Source organism: Ranitomeya imitator, chromosome 2 (assembly GCF_032444005.1).
Source record: "Ranitomeya imitator isolate aRanImi1 chromosome 2, aRanImi1.pri, whole genome shotgun sequence".
Classification (NCBI taxonomy): Eukaryota; Metazoa; Chordata; class Amphibia; order Anura; family Dendrobatidae; genus Ranitomeya; species Ranitomeya imitator.
The window spans coordinates 503,841,416-503,860,883 of NC_091283.1; the positions used below are offsets into that span (position 1 = coordinate 503,841,416).

Sequence of the window (19,468 nt, forward strand, 5' to 3'; positions counted from 1 at the left end):
TGGACACCATTGTCAGGTGTCACAGTCTGTATTGAATTCATATGTTGGGAGCATATATATTACATGAACACAAAAAAACAAAATGTGAGGCCTGTCCTGTTCATCTGCACACACGGTCATATCTCATTACATGATCAAGCACAATGTAGTGACTCATACGTGGTGGATGTGAAGCGGCTGATATCTATGGCGGTAGAGTAAAATACATCAGCAATGGTGATAAAACGGACACGATGGAGATAACAGCACCCGGACCGCTCCACCATTATCTGCTACAAGCTGCGGTCTGGGCTCCATGACAAAGAACGAGCCCTCTGTGCTAGTCAACCCACCACGTTTTCCCATGTCAGGGCTTTTGCTGAAGATTACAGATGGAGTGGAGTTTATTGCAGCAAGTCACGCTACAGATTAGCATCCTTATCTCACGCAGCTAAACATAAATTTGTCCTGATGGGACATGGGTTAAGCTCTTAATCCTTGTAGTCTTTCCACGCACACAGATTGTATATAGTTCACATGCATATACATCATCGAAGTCATACAAATGGATCATCACAAACTACCGGTACTGATGGGGTGGCATTTATAGCAGCATAGCCATGTTTGCCACAAAAGCTGACGTCCTGACCACACAAGAGGTAACTTTGCTGGAAACATGACGTCCGTGCGGGTAGTGGGTATTCCCACTATGGTCGCAGCTACTGACCAGTCTACCTATGCCATGCTTGACTATAGGCAGGTCGGTTTTGGCAGGTAGGGCCAAGGCTTTGGATTAAAGTATCCATTTTGCCCACAGTCTTAAAACCGAGCTGGTATTCTGGCAAATAGAATGAGGATATACAGTGTCCGTATAAATCCGCCGATTCGTCCAACCAATCCAACCAACAGAATACAATGGGTGAATCAATATTCAGATACTCGATATTAGGTGCAAAACTAACTTATCCAAATAATAGTGAAGTCACAGATGCGTCTCACTGATGTATAACGTATAACTCCACAACGTAAGACAAGGGCACACTCACATTCTTTGGACATGCCAACCTCGAAGCATTTCTGTAGCCGGCAGTACTGGCAGCGGTTCCGCGTCACCTTGTTTATGATGCAGTTCTTGTCTCGGTGACATGTGTACACCATGTTTTTCTGTATGCTGCGTCGGAAAAAGCCCTAAGAAGATACCGAGAAATAAATTTACATTATCATCTACATGCTATTAACCACTGAGATCCCAGAAATTAATTATATTATTAGTAGTAATAACATGCAACGATCAGGGTCGGTTCAGAGTTGTCTATTCTGGTTGACATTCCCTTTGTTATTAATGCTACTGTACACATAGCCAAATCAATGACAACAAGGTCAGATATGTCAGATTGGAACAATCACACCCATGGGTCTATTTATTCACACATTTTCAGGAGGAATCGGCACATAAAAAAAAGTTCTAAAACAAAGATGCTCCAGAGTTTTAAGGGGAACGAAAAGATTTCCTAAAACAGACTGAACTGGTCTGAATATGTCTAATAATCAACCCTGTGCAAAAGATTTAGGCTGGCATGCAAAAAATGCTGCAAAGTAAAATGCTTTCCAAATAGAAATGTTAATTGCATTTTTTTTAATTGTGAATGAACAAAAGAGAAAGCTAAATCCCATCAATATTTGGTATGACCGCCCTTTACCTGCAAAAAATGATCATTTCTTCTAGGTACATGTGCACACTGTTTTTCAAGGGAGTCGGTAGGGAGGTTCTTCCAAATGTGTTGGAGAACTAACCACAGATCTTTTTCAGAGCTCTTTGGGGGGCAATGTAATCGCTTCCAGGATTCCTTGTTCTTCTTTACTCTGAAGATAGTTCTTAATGATATTTTCTGTATGTTTTGGGTAGTTATCCTAATTCAGAAAAAGTTTGGAGCCAATTAGACGCCTCCCTGATGGCATTTTATGGTAGAGAAGTATCTGCCTGTATTTCTCAGCATTGAGGACACCATTAATCGTTACCGACTCCCCAGCTTCATGTGTTGAAATACAGTCCAGAACCTGCAAAAACCCCCACCATGCTTCACTTTTGTTACAGACGCTCATTATTGAGCCCTAAGGTGAACAAGCTGCCTTCTGTTACAGCCAAATATTTCACATTTTGAGTCATCAGTCCAGAGCACCTGCTGCCATTTTTTTGCACCACAGTTCCTATGTTTTCATGCATAGTTGAGTCATTTGGCATTATTCCAATGTCGAAGGTATCCGTTTTGACAGCAATTCTTCCATGCAGACTACATGTGATCAGACTTCTCCAAACAGTAGATAGGTATAGCAAGTTACCACAGGTTGCCACAGTTCTGAGCTGATGGCACTGCTGGACATCTTCTGATTTTGACAGAAAGTAGGCATGATGTATTTTCATCTGCTGCGCTAAGTTTCCTTGACTGACCACTGCGTCTAGGTTTGTCAACGTTGCCCATTTCTAGGTGTCATGTAAAGCTAAGAAATACAGTAAGCTACTTATCCATCATGCGATACCATCTTATTCATCATGCTATACCATCACGGAGGCCTCTGACTGGCTTTAAATGTATTCTGCAGCAGAAAAGTTACAATAGGGAAGATCAAGGATTCCTGGAAGTGATGATATGCCCTCCCACAGAGTCCTAATCTCCACATTATTGCGTCTGTGTGATTACATGGAAAGACAGAAGGTTTTGCATAGGCCTACATCCACAGAAGATCTGTGGTTAGTTCTTCAAGATGTTTGGAACAACCTCCCTGCTTGGTCCTTCAAAACTGTGTGACTGCAGACGTATAAATTCCTCCAGCAAATGCACTTTGCAATTATCTACCATGGTCTATATTATACTCCTGAGCTGCATTCACAATACCGCTCTCTTCAGATCTGAACTAATATAGGTGTTTCTCACAAAATTAGAATATCATCAAAAAGTTAATTTATTTCAGTTCTTCAATACAAAAAGTGAAACTCATATATTATATTGAGTCATTACAAACAGAGTGATCTATTTCAAGTGTTTATTTCTGATTAATCTTGATGACTATGGATTTCTGCCAATGAAAATCCCAAAAGTCATTATCTCAGTAAATTAGAATAATTAACAAAAAACACCTGCAAAGGCTTCCTAAGCGTTTAAAGTAGGCTCCACAATCATGGGGAAGACTGCTGGCTTGACAGATGTCCAGAAAGCAGTCACTGACACACTTCACAAGGAGGGTAATCCACAAAAGGTCATTGCTAAAGAAGCTGACTGTCCACAGAGTGCTGTATCCAACATATTAATGGAAAGTTGAGTGAAAGGAAACAGTGTGGTAGAAAAAGGTTCACAAGCAACCAGGATAACCGCAGCCTTGAAAGGATTGTTAAGAAAAGGCAATTCAAAAATTTTGAGGAGATTCACAAGGAGTGGACTACTGCTGGAGTCATTTCTTCTAGAGCCACCACATACAGAAGTATCCAGGACATGGGCTACAAGTGTCGCACTCCTTGTGTCAAGTCACTCATGACCAATAGACAACACCAGCAGTGTCTTACCTGGGCCAAGGAGAACAAGAAATGAACTGTTGCTTAACCCCTTAGTGACAGAGCCAATTTGGTACTTAATGACCAGGCCAATTTTTGCAATTCTGACCACTGTCACTTTATGAGGTTATAACTCTGGAACGCTTCAACGGATCCCGCTGATTCTGAGATTGTTTTTTCGTGACATATTGTACTTCATGTTAGTGGTAACATTTCTTCGATATTACTTGCGATTATTTATGAAAAAAACGGAAATATGGCAAAAATTTTTAAAATTTTGCAATTTTCAAACTTTGTATTTTTATGCCCTTAAATCAGAGAGATATGTCATGAAAAATAGTTAATAAATAACATTTCCCACATGTCTACTTTACATCAGCACAATTTTGGAAACAAAATTTTTTTTTGTTAGGGAGTTATAAGGGTTAAAAGTTGACCAGCAATTTCTCATTTTTACAACACCATTTTTTTTTAGGGACCACATCACATTTGAAGTCATTTTGAGGGGTCTATATGATAGAAAATAATGAAGTGTGACACCATTATAAAAACTACACCCCTCAAGGTTCTCAAAACCACATTCAAGAAGTTTATTAACCCTTTACGTGCTTCACAGGAACTGAAACAATGTGGAAGGAAAAAATGAACATTTAACTTTTTTTGCAAACATCTTAATTCAGAACCATTTTTTTTATTTTCACAAGTGTAAAAACAGAAATGTAACCATAAATTTTGTTATGCAATTTCTCCTGAATACGCCAATACCCCATATGTGGGGGTAAACCACTGTTAGGGCGCACCGCAGAACTTAGAAGTGAAGGAGCGCCGTTTGACTTTTTCAATGCAGAATTGGCTGGAATTGAGATCGGACACCATGTCACATTTAGAGAGCCCCTGATGTACCTAAACAGTGGAAACTCCCCACAAGTGACACCATTTTGGAAACTAGACCCCTTAAGGAACTTATCTAGATGTGTGGTGAGCACTTTGAACCCCCAAGTGCTTCACAGAAGTTTATAACGTAGAGCCGTGAAAATAAAAAATCGCTTTTGTTTACACAAAAATGATCTTTTCGCCCACAAATTCTTATTTTCACAAGGGTAACAGGAGAAATTAGACCACAAAAGTTGTTGAGCAATTTCTCCTGAGTACGCTGATACCCAATATGTGGGGGTAAACAACTGTTACGGCGCACCGCAGAGCTTGGAAGAGAAGGAGTGCCGTTTTACTTTTTCAATGTAGAATTGGCTGGAATTGAGATTGGACGCCATGTCGCGTTTGGAGAGCCCCTGATGTGCCTAAACAGTGGAAACCCCCCACAAGTGACACCATTTTGGAAACTAGACCCCTTAAGGAACTTATCTAGATGTGTGGCGAGCACTTTGAACCCCCATGTGCTTCACAGAAGTTTATAACGTAGAGCTGTGAAAAAAAAAAATTGCATTTTTTCTACAAAAATGATCTTTTTGCCCACAAATTTTTATTTTCACAAGGGTAACAGGAGAAATTAGACCACTAAAGTTGTTGTGCAATTTCTCCTGAGTACGTCGATACCCAATATGTGGGGGTAAACCACTGTTTGGGCGCACCGCAGAGCTTGGAAGAGAAAGAGTGCCGTTTTACTTTTTCAATGTAGAATTGGCTGGAATTGAGATTGGACGCCATGTCGCGTTTGGAGAGCCCCTGATGTGCCTAAACAGTGGAAACCCCCCACAAGTGACACCATTTTGGAAACTAGACCCCTTAAGGAACTTATCTAGATGTGTGGCGAGCACTTTGAACCCCCATGTGCTTCACAGAAGTTTATAACGTAGAGCCGTGAAAAAAAAAAATTGCATTTTTTCTACAAAAATGATCTTTTTGCCCACAAATTTTTATTTTCACAAGGGTAACAGGAGAAATTAGACCACTAAAGTTGTTGTGCAATTTCTCCTGAGTACGTCGATACCCAATATGTGGGGGTAAACCACTGTTTGGGCGCACCGCAGAGCTTGGAAGAGAAAGAGTGCCGTTTTACTTTTTCAATGTAGAATTGGCTGGAATTGAGATCGGACGCCATGTCGCGTTTGGAGAGCCCCTGATGTGCTTAAACAGTAGAAATCCCCCACAAGTGACCCCATTTTGGAAACTAGACCCCCCATGGAACTTATCTAGATGTGTGGTGAGAACCTTGAATGCCCAAGTGCTTCACAGAAGTTTATAATGCAGAGCCGTGAAAATAAAAAAATATTTTTTTTTTCCACAAAAAAGATTTTTTAGCCACCAAATTTTTATTTTCACAAGGGTAACAAGAGAAAGTGGACCCCAAAAGTTGTTGTCCAATTTATCCCGAGTACGCTGATGCGCCATATGTGGGGGTAAACCACTGTTTGGGCGCACGGCAGAGCTCGGAAGGGAAGGAGCGCCTTTTTGGAATGCAGACTTTGATAGAATGGTCTGTGGGCATTATGTTGCGATTGCAGAGCCCCTGATGTACCTAAACTGTAGTAACCCCCCACAAGTGACCCCATTTTGGAAACTAGACCCCCCAAGGAACTTATCTAGATGTGTGGTGAGAACTTTGAATGCCCAAGTGCTTCACAGAAGTTTAGAATGCAGAGTCGTGAAAATAAAAAATATTATTTTTTTCACAAAAAAGATTTTGTAGCCCCCAAGTTTTTATTTTCACAAGGGTAACAAGAGAAATTGGACCCCAGAAGTTGTTGTCCAATTTATCCCGAGTACGCTGATGCCCCATATGTGGGGGTAACCCACTGTTTGGGCGCACGGCAGAGCTCAGAAGGGAGGGAGCACCATTTGACTTTTTGAGCGCAAAATTGGCTGTCGTATTTGGAGACCCCCTGATGTACCTAAACAGTGGAAACCCCCCAATTCTAGCTCCAACCCTAACCCCAACACACCCCTAACCCTAATCCCAACCTCATCCATAATCCTAATCACTAACCCTAACCATAATCACAACCCTTACCCCAAAACAACCCTAATGTCAACCCTAACCATAACCCTAATCAAAACCCTAAATCCAACACACCCCTAATCCTAATCTCAACCCTAACCTCAAACCTAACCCTAATCCCAATACACCCCTAATCACAACCCTAACCTTAACCCTAATCCCAAACCTAACCCTAATCCCAAGCGTAACACTAATGCCAACCCTAACCCTAATACGAACCCTAATCCAAACCCTAACCCTAATCCCAGCTCTAACCCTAACTTTAGCCCCAACCCTAGCCCTAACTTTAGCCCCAACCCTAACCCTAGCCCTAGGGCTACTTTCACACTTGCGTCGTTTGGCATTCCGTCGCAATCCGTCGTTTTGGACAAGAAACGGATCCTGCAAATGTGCCCGCAGGATGCGTTTTTTGCCCATAGACTTGTATTGCCGACGGATCGTGACGGATGGCCACACGTCGCGTCCGTCGTGCACTGGATCAGTTGTGTTTTGGCGGAGCGTCGGCACAAAAAAAGTTCAATGAAACGTTTTTTTTTACGTCGCATCCGCCATTTCTGACCGCGCATGCGTGGCCGTAACTCCGCCCCCTCCTCCCCAGGACATAGATTGGGCAGCGGATGTGTTGAAAAACTACAGCTGCTGCCCACGTTGTGCACAATTTTCACAACGTGCGTCGGTATGTCGGGCCGACGCATTGCGACGGCCCCGTACCGACGTAAGTGTGAAAGAAGCCTAACCCTAAGTTTAGCCCCAACCCTAACCCTAAATTTAGCCCCAACCCTAACCCTAAATTTAGCCCCAACCCTAACCCTAAATTTAGCCCCAACCCTAGCCCTAACCCTAGCCCTACCCCTAACCTAACCCTACCCCTAACCCTACCCCTAACCCTAACCTAACCCTACCCCTAACCCTACCCCTAACCCTACCCCTAACCTAACCCTAACCTAACCCTACCCCTAACCCTAACCTAACCCTACCCCTAACCTAACCCTACCCCTAACCCTACCCCTAACCCTGCCCCTAACCCTACCCCTAACCCTAACCTAACCCTACCCCTAACCTAACCCTACCCCTAACCCTACCCCTACCCCTAACCCTACCCCTACCCCTAACCCTACCCCTAATTTTAGCCCCAACTGCTGTTCTCCTGCCGGCCGGCAGATGGAGACAGATGGCGGGCGCACTGGGCATGCGTCCGCCATGTTCTGCTGCCGGCGGCCAGGAGGAGCAGCAAGAGGATCCAGGGACCTAGGTGAGTATGCTAGGGTCCCCGAATCCCCCTATTTCTCTGTCCTCTGATGTGCGATCACATCAGAGGACAGAGAATTACACTTTACTTTTTTTTTTTTTTTTTGCGGTCCCCGGTAAACAGTTAATTACCGGCGATCGCAAAACAGGGGTCGGTAATACCGACCCCGATCGTGCTCTTTGGGGTCTCGGCTACCCCCGGCAGCCGAGACCCCAAAGATTCTCCCGGTGCCGGCCGGCGGGCGCACTGCGCATGCGCCCGCCATTTTGAAGATGGCGGCGCCCACCGGGAGACACGAGGAGCATCGGGGGAGCTAGGTGAGTATTGGGGGGCCACCTGGGACCCCTTTTCTCTGTCCTCCGATGTGCGATCACATCGGAGGACAGAGAAATTAAAAAGAGATCGCTTTTTTTTTTTTTTTTTTTGCGATCGCCGGTAAACGGTTAATTACCGGCGATCGCAAATGCGGGGTGGGTTAAAACCCCCCCGAATCATGTTCTCTGGGGTCTCGGCTACCCTCGGCAGCCGAGACCCCGGAGAAAATCGGCCTCTGGGGGGCGCTATGGACTTTTTCCACAGCGCCGTTAATTAACGGCGCTGTGGTTTAAGTACCCTTAGCGGCCGCCGTTAAAAGGCGTATCGGCGGTCGCTAAGGGGTTAAGGGTCCAATGTGTTGTTTACAGATTAAAGTAAATTTTGCATTTCATTTGGAAATCAAGGTCCCAGAGTCTGGAGGAAGAGTGGAGAGGCCACAATCCAAGCTGCTTGAGGTCTAGTGTGAAGTTTCCACAATCAGTGATGGTTTGGGGAGCCATGTCATCTGCTGGTGTCGGTCCACTGTGTTACATCAAGACCAAAGTCAGCGCAGCCGTCTACCAGGAAATTTTAGAGCACTTCATGCTTCCCTCTGCCGACAAGCTTTTTGGAGTGGAAATTTCATTCTCCAGCAGGACTTGGCACCTGTCCACACTGCCAAAAGTACCAAGACCTGGTTTAAAAGCAACAGTATCACTGTGCTTGATTGGCCAGCAAACTTTCCTGAGTTTAAACCCATAGAGAATCTATGGGATATTGTCAAGAGGAAGATGAGAGACACCAGACCCAACAATGCAGATGAGCTGAAGGCTGCTATCAAAGCAACCCAGGCTTCCATAATACCTCAGCAGTGCCACAGGCTGATCATCTCCATGCTACGCCGCATTGATGCAGTAATTGATGCAAAAGGAGCCCCGACCAAGTATTGAGTGCATTTACTGACCATACATTTCAATAGGCCAACATTTCGGATTTTAAAATCATTTTTCAAGCTGGTGTTATAAAGTATTCTAATTTACTGAGATAACGACTTTTGGGTTTTCATTCGCTGTAAGCCATAATCATCATTAACAGAAATAAACACTTGAAATAGATCACTCTGTTTGTAATGACTCTATATAATATACGAGTTTCACTTTTTGTATTGAAGATCTGAAATAAATTAACTTTTTGATGATATTCTAATTTTGTGAGAAGCACCTGTACATCGTTCCTGACTGCTCTAAGCCTGTACAGAACTTTCTTTGATGATTTGTACCCAGGACAGTGCATCTTCATATCAGACACTTATAAGAAATATACTAATGTTTGTCATTGACATTAGACAGCTGTTGACAAAAGTGTTTGGGTAAGGCTACGTTCACACGTTCACTATTTGGTCAGAATTTTACCTCAGTATTTATAAGTCAAAATCAGGAAAGGAACAATCAGAGGAAAAGTATAATAGAAACATATGCACCACTTCTGTATTTATCACCCACTCCTGGTTTTGGCTTATAAATACTGAGGTAAAATACTGACCAAGTACTGAAAGTGTGAACGTGGCCTAAAAGTCAGCATAGCCAACCCTTTTCTTCTCCAACATTATCAGTCGAGGCAAGTCTGCAGGCCTCCATACACATTAGAGGATTGTTTAAAGTTTAAAGGGGTTGTCCAGGATTAAAAAAGCAAACAATGGCTCTTTTCTTTCAGAAACCGTGCCACCCCTGGCCATGGGTTGTGTTTAGTGATGAGCGAATATACTCGTTACTCGAGATTTCCCGAGCACAATCGGGTGGGAAGGGGGGTCTACGAGTATTTTTTAGTGCTCGGAGATTTAGTTTTTGTTGACGCAGCTGCTTGATTTACGTCTGTTAGCCAGCATACGTGCATGTGGGGGTTGCCTGGTTGCTAGGGAATCCCCACATGTAATCAAGCTGGCTAAGAGATGTAAATCATTCAGCTGTGGCGATGAAAACTAAATCTACGAGGACTAAAAATACTAGGAGGACACCCAAGCATGCTCGAGAAATCTCGAGTAATGAGTATATTCGCTCATCACTAGTTGTGTAAAGGCCCCTTCACATTAAGCGACGCTGCAGCGATACCGACAACGATCCAGATCGCTGCAGCGTCGCTGTTTGGTCGCTGGAGAGCTGTCACACAGACAGCTCTCCAGCGACCAACGATGCCGGTAACCAGGGTAAACATCGGGTAACTAAGCGCAGGGCCGCGCTTAGTAACCCGATGTTTACCCTGGTTACCATCCTAAAAGTAAAAAAAACAAACAGTACATACTTACCTACCGCTGTCTGTTCTCCAGCGCTGTGCTCTGCTCTCCTCCTGTACTGGCTGTGAGCACAGCGGCCGGAAAGCAGAGCGGTGACGTCACCGCTCTGCTTTCCGGCTGACCGACGCTCACAGCCAGTACAGGAGGAGTGCAGAGCACAGCGCTGGAGGACAGACGGCTGTAGGTAAGTATGTACTGTTTGTTTTTTTTACTTTTAGGATGGTAACCAGGGTAAACATCGGGCTACTAAGCGCGGCCCTGCGCTTAGTTACCCGATGTTTACCCTGATTACCAGTGAAGACATCGCTGGATCGGTGTCACACACGCCGATCCAGCGATGTCCACGGGAGATCCAGCGACGAAATAAAGTTCTGGACTTTCTTCAGCGACCAACGATCTCCCAGCAGGGGCCTGATTGTTGGTCGCTGTCACACATAACGATTTTATTAACGATATCGTTGCTACGTCACAAAAAGCAACAATATCGTTAACAATATCGTTATGTGTGAAGGTACCTTTAGGTACTGTAGTCCAGATGATTTCAATGGGGCTGATTTGCAATATCAGAAACGTACATGCAAGGGAGAGACTGGTTAATCATCCGCAGCTGCACAGGGAAGATCCGGCCGGAGTTGGTGCCGAATTAGTCTCATCTGCGGCTCTAGCAACAATACTTTCTCTGCATCACCTGCCAGGATTCCTTTAAGTATATATACATACATCTCCCCAGCTGCTGAAGCTACACAATCTGAACACCATGTAATATCGCATTACAGATAACACAGCGTTATAATGAGATTGTACACTGTTGTGTTGTGATCCTGTGATTTTAGGTCCCATGCTGAGTGAACATCAGAGCGTCGAGGGCAGGCGGATTCCTTACACGAGGCAGAACCTCTTCTGCGCGCTGAATGAGACCACAGCAGGACGGCGGCAGGTTCTAACATAGGGATCTATAGATATCTGCAGTACCAAGAGGCACAATGCCAGTGTCGGCCCTGTGCGAGGCCCGGCATTTAGAAAAGTGATGACGCAGGATCATCCCTGCTCTGGTAAAGCGGATCGTCAGCAACTCTAATTAATAGCCTTAGGGTTCACCGACCTACAGTGATTATTGCAACATTTTTGCACAACTTTCTCTAGGGTAAACTGCTTAATGAATCAGCCCATATGAGTGTGTACAAGCCGTAGAATACAGGATCTGCATTATATCCCCCTTACAATGACACGGCCGGTACTTACCTTACAGCCCTCGCAGGCACTGACCCCATAGTGATAACCAGAACTCTTGTCTTGACACACAAAACAGGGTTTGTAGATTCTGGGGAGAGGTGGCGGGGAAGGGGGGCTGGGGACAATTTCCTCCGAACTGGTGCTCTGGGTCTCAATAGCTGAAAAGAAGAAACAAAAAAAGATAAGAATTAACGATTATTATTATATATTCTCCGGCTGCAAACCGTAATACAATAATCCCTGTGTCACAGAGGCGAAGAATTCAATCCATCCAGAATATACACTTGTGGGATGGCCATGTTTTTGAGCAATGAAACGGTGAAAGAGACTCATGATAGTGCAACATACCCAAAGGGTAACATAGACCATATGAACACGAGGTTCTCAGCATTGCTGCTGATTCTGCATCATTGCTAAACCTGATGCATTACCTGCAAATCAAAAAAAGTCTCATCTTGAGGTCACTTTAAAGTGACCCACTACCTATTATCATCATGTCATTTTTATATTTCCAGCACTATCCTGACTTTTTTTTATTATCTTTTATAGCAACCCCCCAAAAAATAAAGCTTCAGAATTAAAAAGTAATTTTTTGTATCTACCTACAGCTACCACTAGGGGGAACTTAAGAGCTCCCCGCATACTGTGTTACTGTAGGGTTCACTGTAGTGACAGTATGCAATAAGCTCCCCCTGGTGGTATTGTCAGGTAACTAGCGTGCCAGCTGTACAATTTACATCTGAAACTCTGCAGACTACCGAGATGGAAAAAACGACACAAAAGTACAGATTTTACATAGAAATGATCTATTATTGAAGCTGATTGCTGAATTTTATCCAATGATATGGGTTGACCGGATCCCCTGAGTGTTGAATTGGAGGAATTTTCCTGTAGCAGGAAGCAGTGAGGCACCGCTATTGTAGACAGATCTGGAGATATTCATGAAAACCATTTCTATTCAAAGAAAGGAAGAAAAAAAAAATCAAAAGCTGAAATTTCTACCAACGGAAACTGAAATGAGTCAGAATAGAGTCTGCGGCTCTCCTGTAATGAGCCCTGATTCAGTGTGATCTATCAGCCAGTATATCGGCTTGGAGGGCAATAATATGGCCGGTAATGCGAGTTCATACTAATCTCGTATACATAACTGATCTCTGCTGGTTATTACGGATGACCTGCCGTTCAGGGTACTGGGAAAGCTGCACGACTACCCGGACATTATATACTGGTGGCCGTATTGGTTGTCACAGTCCAGACTCCTGGATGATAGATCTGTCTCGTTTCTTCACGTCATTGGTGCCCAGTCAGTTTTTTTTACTGCCTTAGCCGGACAAAACGGATAGAAAATTGAGCACTTCATGGACTGGTCTGGCGTCCAGAGCTGGATTAGAAAACATTGTACTTAGCGTTTTCTGATCCAGCCCTAAAAACATTGTGGTGCAACAACAGACAAGCTGGATAAATGGAAACGGTCCCATAGAAATCCATGAATTCACTTCTGGCATCAGTTTCCCTTTGGAGTTCCAGTAGCAGAATGGCCAGATAAATGGGAAAGAGGCCTTGTTTAGTGACACATCCCTACCTCCTATACCTCAACCAGTTAGGGCACTAGGAAAGCTGGGTGACAACCCCTGTACTGTACATGTATAGTTTAAGTCTTGCAAGAGGTACTGGCTATAATTGATAACTTCATTTTCACAAGGGCGAATAAGGTCAGATGCTTGTCAGTTGAACAAATCCCCAAATTCAATAGGGTCCAAATAAAAAGCAGATGGAGGAGAGCAAGTGGGAGAGGGGGCGGACAAAGTGAGTGTGGTTATGTTATGAAGCGCGTATAAGAGGCGAGGCTCGCCACCTTATCAAATACACTGCTACATCAACTGCTTCACACACACCGGCCTAAGGACTCAAATATGTCCGAGCCGTGGGTCCAGAGAATGACAGCTTCATGTATTTCTATGAAGATGTCACTCCTGGGTCGGGAAACCCATGGCCAGTCAGTCCGTGTACCGCGATCTGAGTTCTGACATCTGCATGAGACACAAAGGGCAATTGTCAGAAATGTGGAATTGTATCTGCCCCTAAAAATTGTTTCATCCTTCCCTCATTATTGTTCCGACTATTACAGGTCTATAGAAAATAATATGTTACTCCTATATCAATTTTTCCCATCCATAAAGGAGTTTGGCAACACTATTAAAAAAAACGGCATACATTATGTGTTTTAGACACTTTTTGCGTTGGGCTTTACAAGTGGCTGTGACTTAGCGGAAAGGACTGTGTCTTCAAATGTCACAACATGTAGTAAAAACTTGGTGTCAAAATTTCACGGAAAGTAAGCCAAGCAAAAGGTGGACAAAGATGCACCAAATATGTCCACGCACCAGTCTGTTTAGGAGGCTTATTATTATTATTATTATACATTTTTATAGCGCCATTTATTCCATGGCGCTTTACATGTGAATACGGGGCAAATATAGACAAATACATTAAACATGAGCAGATAACAAGGCACACGAGTACATAAGGAGGGAGGACCCTGCCCGCGAGGGCTCACAGTCTGCAGGGGGTGGGTGAGGATACACTAGGAGAGGGAGGAGCTGGCAGTGCGGCTGTTCAGTAGGTTGACCTTACTGTGGTTTCTGACAGGACCACATGTTACCTCAGTGTGCAAACTCGGCTGTGCTAGATCACGGGTGGCTTACATTAGGATTTTAGGCTGATTGTGTAAGTGTTGGGAAGCCATAATTACAGCGGTTCAGCCAGACGGTGACACTGCTGCTTGACCTTTACCCTAGAAGTCGTGTGTCAAGACTCAAATTCCCCACAAATACCACAGCTTCACATACACAGATGGCAAATAGACAGAAAATACGCCTGTACCATCAGGACCTGCAGATTTACTAATATAAGAAACAACATGGCGGCAATTACATCTCGCATATTTTTGTTTCTGCTTCTTTTTTACTTTATCCCATTTGCTGCTATTAGGGAACCTTTTTTAAAATCCTACAACAACCCCATTAAGCTGTAAAAGTTGTACCCGGGCCACTCATGCTTGAGGGGGTCTAATGGTCCCTGTACCACATGAGATACACCAGCGTTAGGCTATGTTCACACAACGATATTTTTGATCCGAGTGCTGTACATGAAAAAAAAACCTAATGGCACTAAGGCTTCTTTCACACTTCCGTTGGTATGGGGCCGTCACAAAGCGTCGGCGCAACACGTACTGACGGACAGTGGTGATTTTCTGTACAACGTGGGCAGCGGACGCAGTGTTTCAAAGTGTCCGGTGCCCATAGTAAACTCCCATGGAGGAGGGGGTGGAGTTACGGCTGGGCATGCGCAGTTTAAAATGCAGGACACGACGTACGAAAAAACGTTCCCATGAACATTTTTTCGCTACGAAGGCCACCAAATAGTGACGCATCCAGTGCATGACGGACGCGACGTGTGGCCATACGTCGCGATCCGTCGGCAATACAAGTCTAAGGGAAAAAAACGCATCCTGCGGGCACATTTGCAGGATGCGTTTTTTTTTTTCCAAAACGACGCATTGTGACGGATCTAAAAAGACGGAAGTGTGAAAGCAGCTTTAGACCAATGTTATTCAATATGGCTGCTCAGATGACAGAACTGAACGTCAACATGAAAAAAAAAATAAAAAAAAATTGCATAATGCACCAGTCTTCTCCATATTTTGGATGAGACTTGCCTATTCCAGTCTATGGGTTCCCCCCCCCCCCCCCCCCCAAAAAAAAATAAAAAAAAATAAAATCAGATATACAAATCAACTGTATAACATCCGATTTTTACGGATCCATTGTAATTCTTTAACATAGGAAACTGTATTTGGTCTAGTTAATTTCTAATAACTGCTGGTATATGAAACGGATGAATAAAATCTTCCTCTTTTCTGAATTAAAATTGGTAGATTTTTTTATTCTGTCAGGTAAACCTAGCCAAACAAACAAGACATAGTAAAGTGGGGGGTCCGGCTCTTGGCTCTGCATTGGGACCAATAAACTTCAGGTTCGGAGAGCAGACTGTTTGGATCATTCCCTGTACATTTTCTTTCAGAGATAAGTGGCGCCACAGGTGCCACATGAGCATTTTTCGGCAACAGCCATCTATGGCCAGCATTTAAAAAAATAAAATAAAATGTTTCTATGGGGAGTTCTATAAGGAAGATGTATACAATGAAGACTGATTAGAGCGCAGCTTCCCCTCGGTGGTACAGTCACACAATTAAAGGACGCCACTTTTGACAAGAGGGATAACAAATGTGCTGCTCTTCCTCTCTGGGCCTCGCTTAATTAAAGAGATGGAAACAAAGGAACAATTTTTCTGATGTAGTCTATAACTTGGGGGTAACACTGATGAATCAGAGGACGGGTCTTAATTACTGTCTGCGCTAATTGTGAAGTGGAGCTAATAGCATCTGACAAGTCTAATAATATTATACTGTGATTATTCTCAATCCACAGACGCAGGTGCGGGAGAAACAGATATCCCTGCGGCGTCATGGCCTCTATTCAGATCGGTCGTCGTGTGCAAGCGGCACAAGGATATCAACCACCCTGGGTAGGGGCTGCTTTATGAAATTAGTAAAACCATATTGTGATATCACTACAGCTTACAAACTCGACTCGGCTGCGCCAGACAAAATCAGCACTGCTATATCTACACACTAGAAGAGGTCCAAGCAGAGTTATTATCCAAGGCGGATACTAGGAACCCCTCACACAATACACCAGGATATTTATACCAAACACAATACAGGAGTGCGCCTGCCATCTCCCTCCCCCAGCGGATCATATTAACGTCCTCACATAACCCTAACCCAATTGTCAGTTGATCCTGAGTCACTACCTAATCTCTCAAAGTCCTGCTAAAAAAAAGAAGCAGTGACGGTCGACACCCTCCAGCACAGCACATATAGCATTTATAAGGAGAGCGTGACTAGCGCAACGTACACAATCCAGTATATGGCTCCAATGTAGACACGGCAGTATATACTTCACATACGACACGGCTCCACCTCATTATACAGCACGTCTATATATAGGTCAGGTTCAGGAACTGCACACCAGGCATTAGAGGAAAGGTCCGAACATCAAGAACATCCGTGTATACAAAGATTCACATCTCCAAAAAGTATGAGTGAAAAATGTCAAAAAGACCCAATAATTGTTTATATAAAATATCCCAAAAAATGTATAGACGTTAGCACATCTGCTTGGTAGACGCAGTTGTTGCATTACCCGACATAACCAACTCGGTAAGAGTGGCGCTGTTACTAGAGCCAAAAAAAAAACTCGGAGAATATGTAATAAGAACTCTTTCCGCATCGTGTGCACATACCCTTACACTTTATGAAGTCGTCCAAGTCTGCTGATAATGGTGGAAATGAGCAACTTTTATCCTCATTACAGACAAGCACGGCAGGCCGGATGAACAACTGTTGTTCCTTTTATTCTCTATGTGCAGCTGGAAGAATGGCGAGTGCAGCGCTCGGCAGCCCCGTAGAGAGTGAATGGAATGGTAGTCGAGCATGCGCACTGCCACTTCATTGTAACAGGAATAAAATGTCCCCTTTACAGGTAGTAGGACCCCAACAATCAATAAATTATCACCTATCCTGTGGATAGATAACTAGTTTACACCGCTTTGCTTGCCCATGGTGTGATCGCTGACACGCTTACATGGACCGAATGATCGTTTGCCAATCATTGTCTAGTGTAAATGGGTCTTAAGAACTGGATAGTCTTCATGTGATATTAATTGGTGGTTATATAATCCCCATGTTGTATCAATTGGTGTAGGTTATGTATTTTCCACGTCGTATTACTTGGTAGATCAATCGCTATTTTCTAACAAGTCGTAGGAGCTACAACCCTTGAGGGTCACATTAGGACACAGCGTGACCTAACAGAATGATAAAAAAAAACCCTACCCGAGCTGGTACTGGTACTTTGGTTGGATTAGGCATCCCAGGTGATTTAAGGTCACACAGGCAGCACAATACTGGCACGTGTGGCAGGCAGAGCGCTCAGTCACAAGCTCATTATCGCAACTTAGACATAATATGTCCCAAGAAGAGACAGATGAGGCGATGTGACCCTAAAGCTCTGCACGTAGTGCAGAATTATTAGGCAAGTTGTATTTTAGAGGATTATTTTTATTATTGATCAACAACTATGTTCTCAATCAACCCAAAAGACTCGTAAATATCAAAGCTTAATATTTTTGGAAGTTGGAGTGGGTTATTTTTAGATTTGTCTATCTTAGGAGGATATCTGTTTCTGCAGGTAACTATTACTGTGCAGAATTATTAGGCAACTTAATAAAAACCAAATATATTCCCATCTCACTTGTTTATTTTCACCAGGTAAACCAATATAACTGCACAAAATTTAGAAATAAACATTTCTGACATGCAAAAACAAAACCCCCCAAAATTAGTGACTAATATAGCCACCTTTCTTTATGATGACACTCAAGAGCCTTCCATCCATAGATTCTGTCAGTTGCTTGATCTGTTTACGATCAGCATTGCGTGCAGCAGCCACCACAGCCTCCCAGACACTGTTCCGAGAGGTGTACTGTGTTCCCTCCCTGTAGATCTCACATTTTATGAGGGACTACAGGTTCTCTATGGGGTTCAGATCAGGTGAACAAGGGGACCATGTCATTATTTTTTCTTCTTTGTGACCTTTACTGGCCAGCCACGCTGTGGAGTAGTTGGAGGCGTGTGATGGAGCATTGTCCTGCATGAAAATCATGTTTTTCTTGAACGATACCGACTTCTTCCTGTACCACTGCTTGAAGAAGTTGTCTTCCAGAAACTGACAGTAGGTCTGGGAGTTGAGCTTCACTCCATCCTCAACCCCAAAAGGTCCCGCAAGTTCATCTTTGATGATACCAGCCCATACCAGTACCCCACCTCCACCTTGCTGGCGTCTGAGTCGTAGTGGAGCTCTCTGCCCTTTACTGATCCAGCCTCTGGCCCATCCATCTGGCCCATCAAGAGTCACTCTCATTTCATCAGTCCATAAAACCTTTGAAAACTCAGTCTTAAGATATTTCTTGGCCCATTCTTGACGTTTTATCTTATGTTTCTTGTTCAAAGGTGGTTATTTTTCAGCCTTCCTTACCTTGGCCATGTCCCTGAGTATCGCACACCTTGTGCTTTTTGTTACTCCAGTAACATTGCAGCTCTGAAATATGGCACAACTGGTGGCAAATGGCATCTTGGCAGCTTCACGCTTGATTTTCCTCAATTCATGGGCAGTTATTTTGCGCCTTTTTTTGCCCAACACGCTTCTTGCGACCCTGTTGGCTATTTGCCATGAAATGCTTGATTGTTCGGTGATCACGCTTCAAAAGTTTGGCAATTTCAAGACTGCTGCATCTCTCTGCAAGACATCTCACAATTTTGGACTTTTCAGAGCCCGTCAAATCTCTCTTCTGACCCATTTTGCCAAAGGAAAGGAAGTTGCCTTATAATTAAGCACACCTTATATAGGGTTTTGATGTCATTAGACAACACCCCTCCTCATTACAGAGATGCACATCACCTGATTTACTTATTTGGTAGTTGGCTCTCAAGCCTGAACAGCTTGGAGTAGGACAACGTGTATAAAAAGTATCATGTGATCAAAATACAACTTGCCTAACAATTCTGCACGCAGTGTATATGTCCTCTAGATCAGAAATGTGCACTTATATGTAGACTCATTCGCCCTCTACTAGTGCGTTGCCTCTGCAGGTGCCGGCCTTCACTGCCATACTAAAATTCTATTCGTGAATTAGGCGGATCAGGATGAACAGAGCGTGCCTGAGACTGTGTCAGTCCAGTAAACGGAAACGACCAGGCAATCGAAATGATTAATAGTGACAGTATTGACCCCAGCG

At 43.7% G+C, this 19,468-nt stretch overlaps 1 protein-coding gene across 5 annotated transcripts in view; it reads right to left on the bottom strand.

The window, feature by feature from the left end:
• Nucleotides 1-19,468, bottom strand: part of RARA (retinoic acid receptor alpha) — a 157,714-nt gene that overhangs the window by 12,322 nt on the left and 125,924 nt on the right. For all 5 annotated transcript variants that reach the window (XM_069751619.1, XM_069751618.1, XM_069751621.1 and 2 more), the window contains 2 exons: nt 11,558-11,706; nt 1,026-1,167 (listed from right to left, as the gene is read on the bottom strand). In XM_069751619.1, the coding sequence (XP_069607720.1) occupies nt 1,026-1,167; nt 11,558-11,706 (291 nt within the window). The remainder of the gene's footprint in view (nt 1-1,025; nt 1,168-11,557; nt 11,707-19,468) is intronic.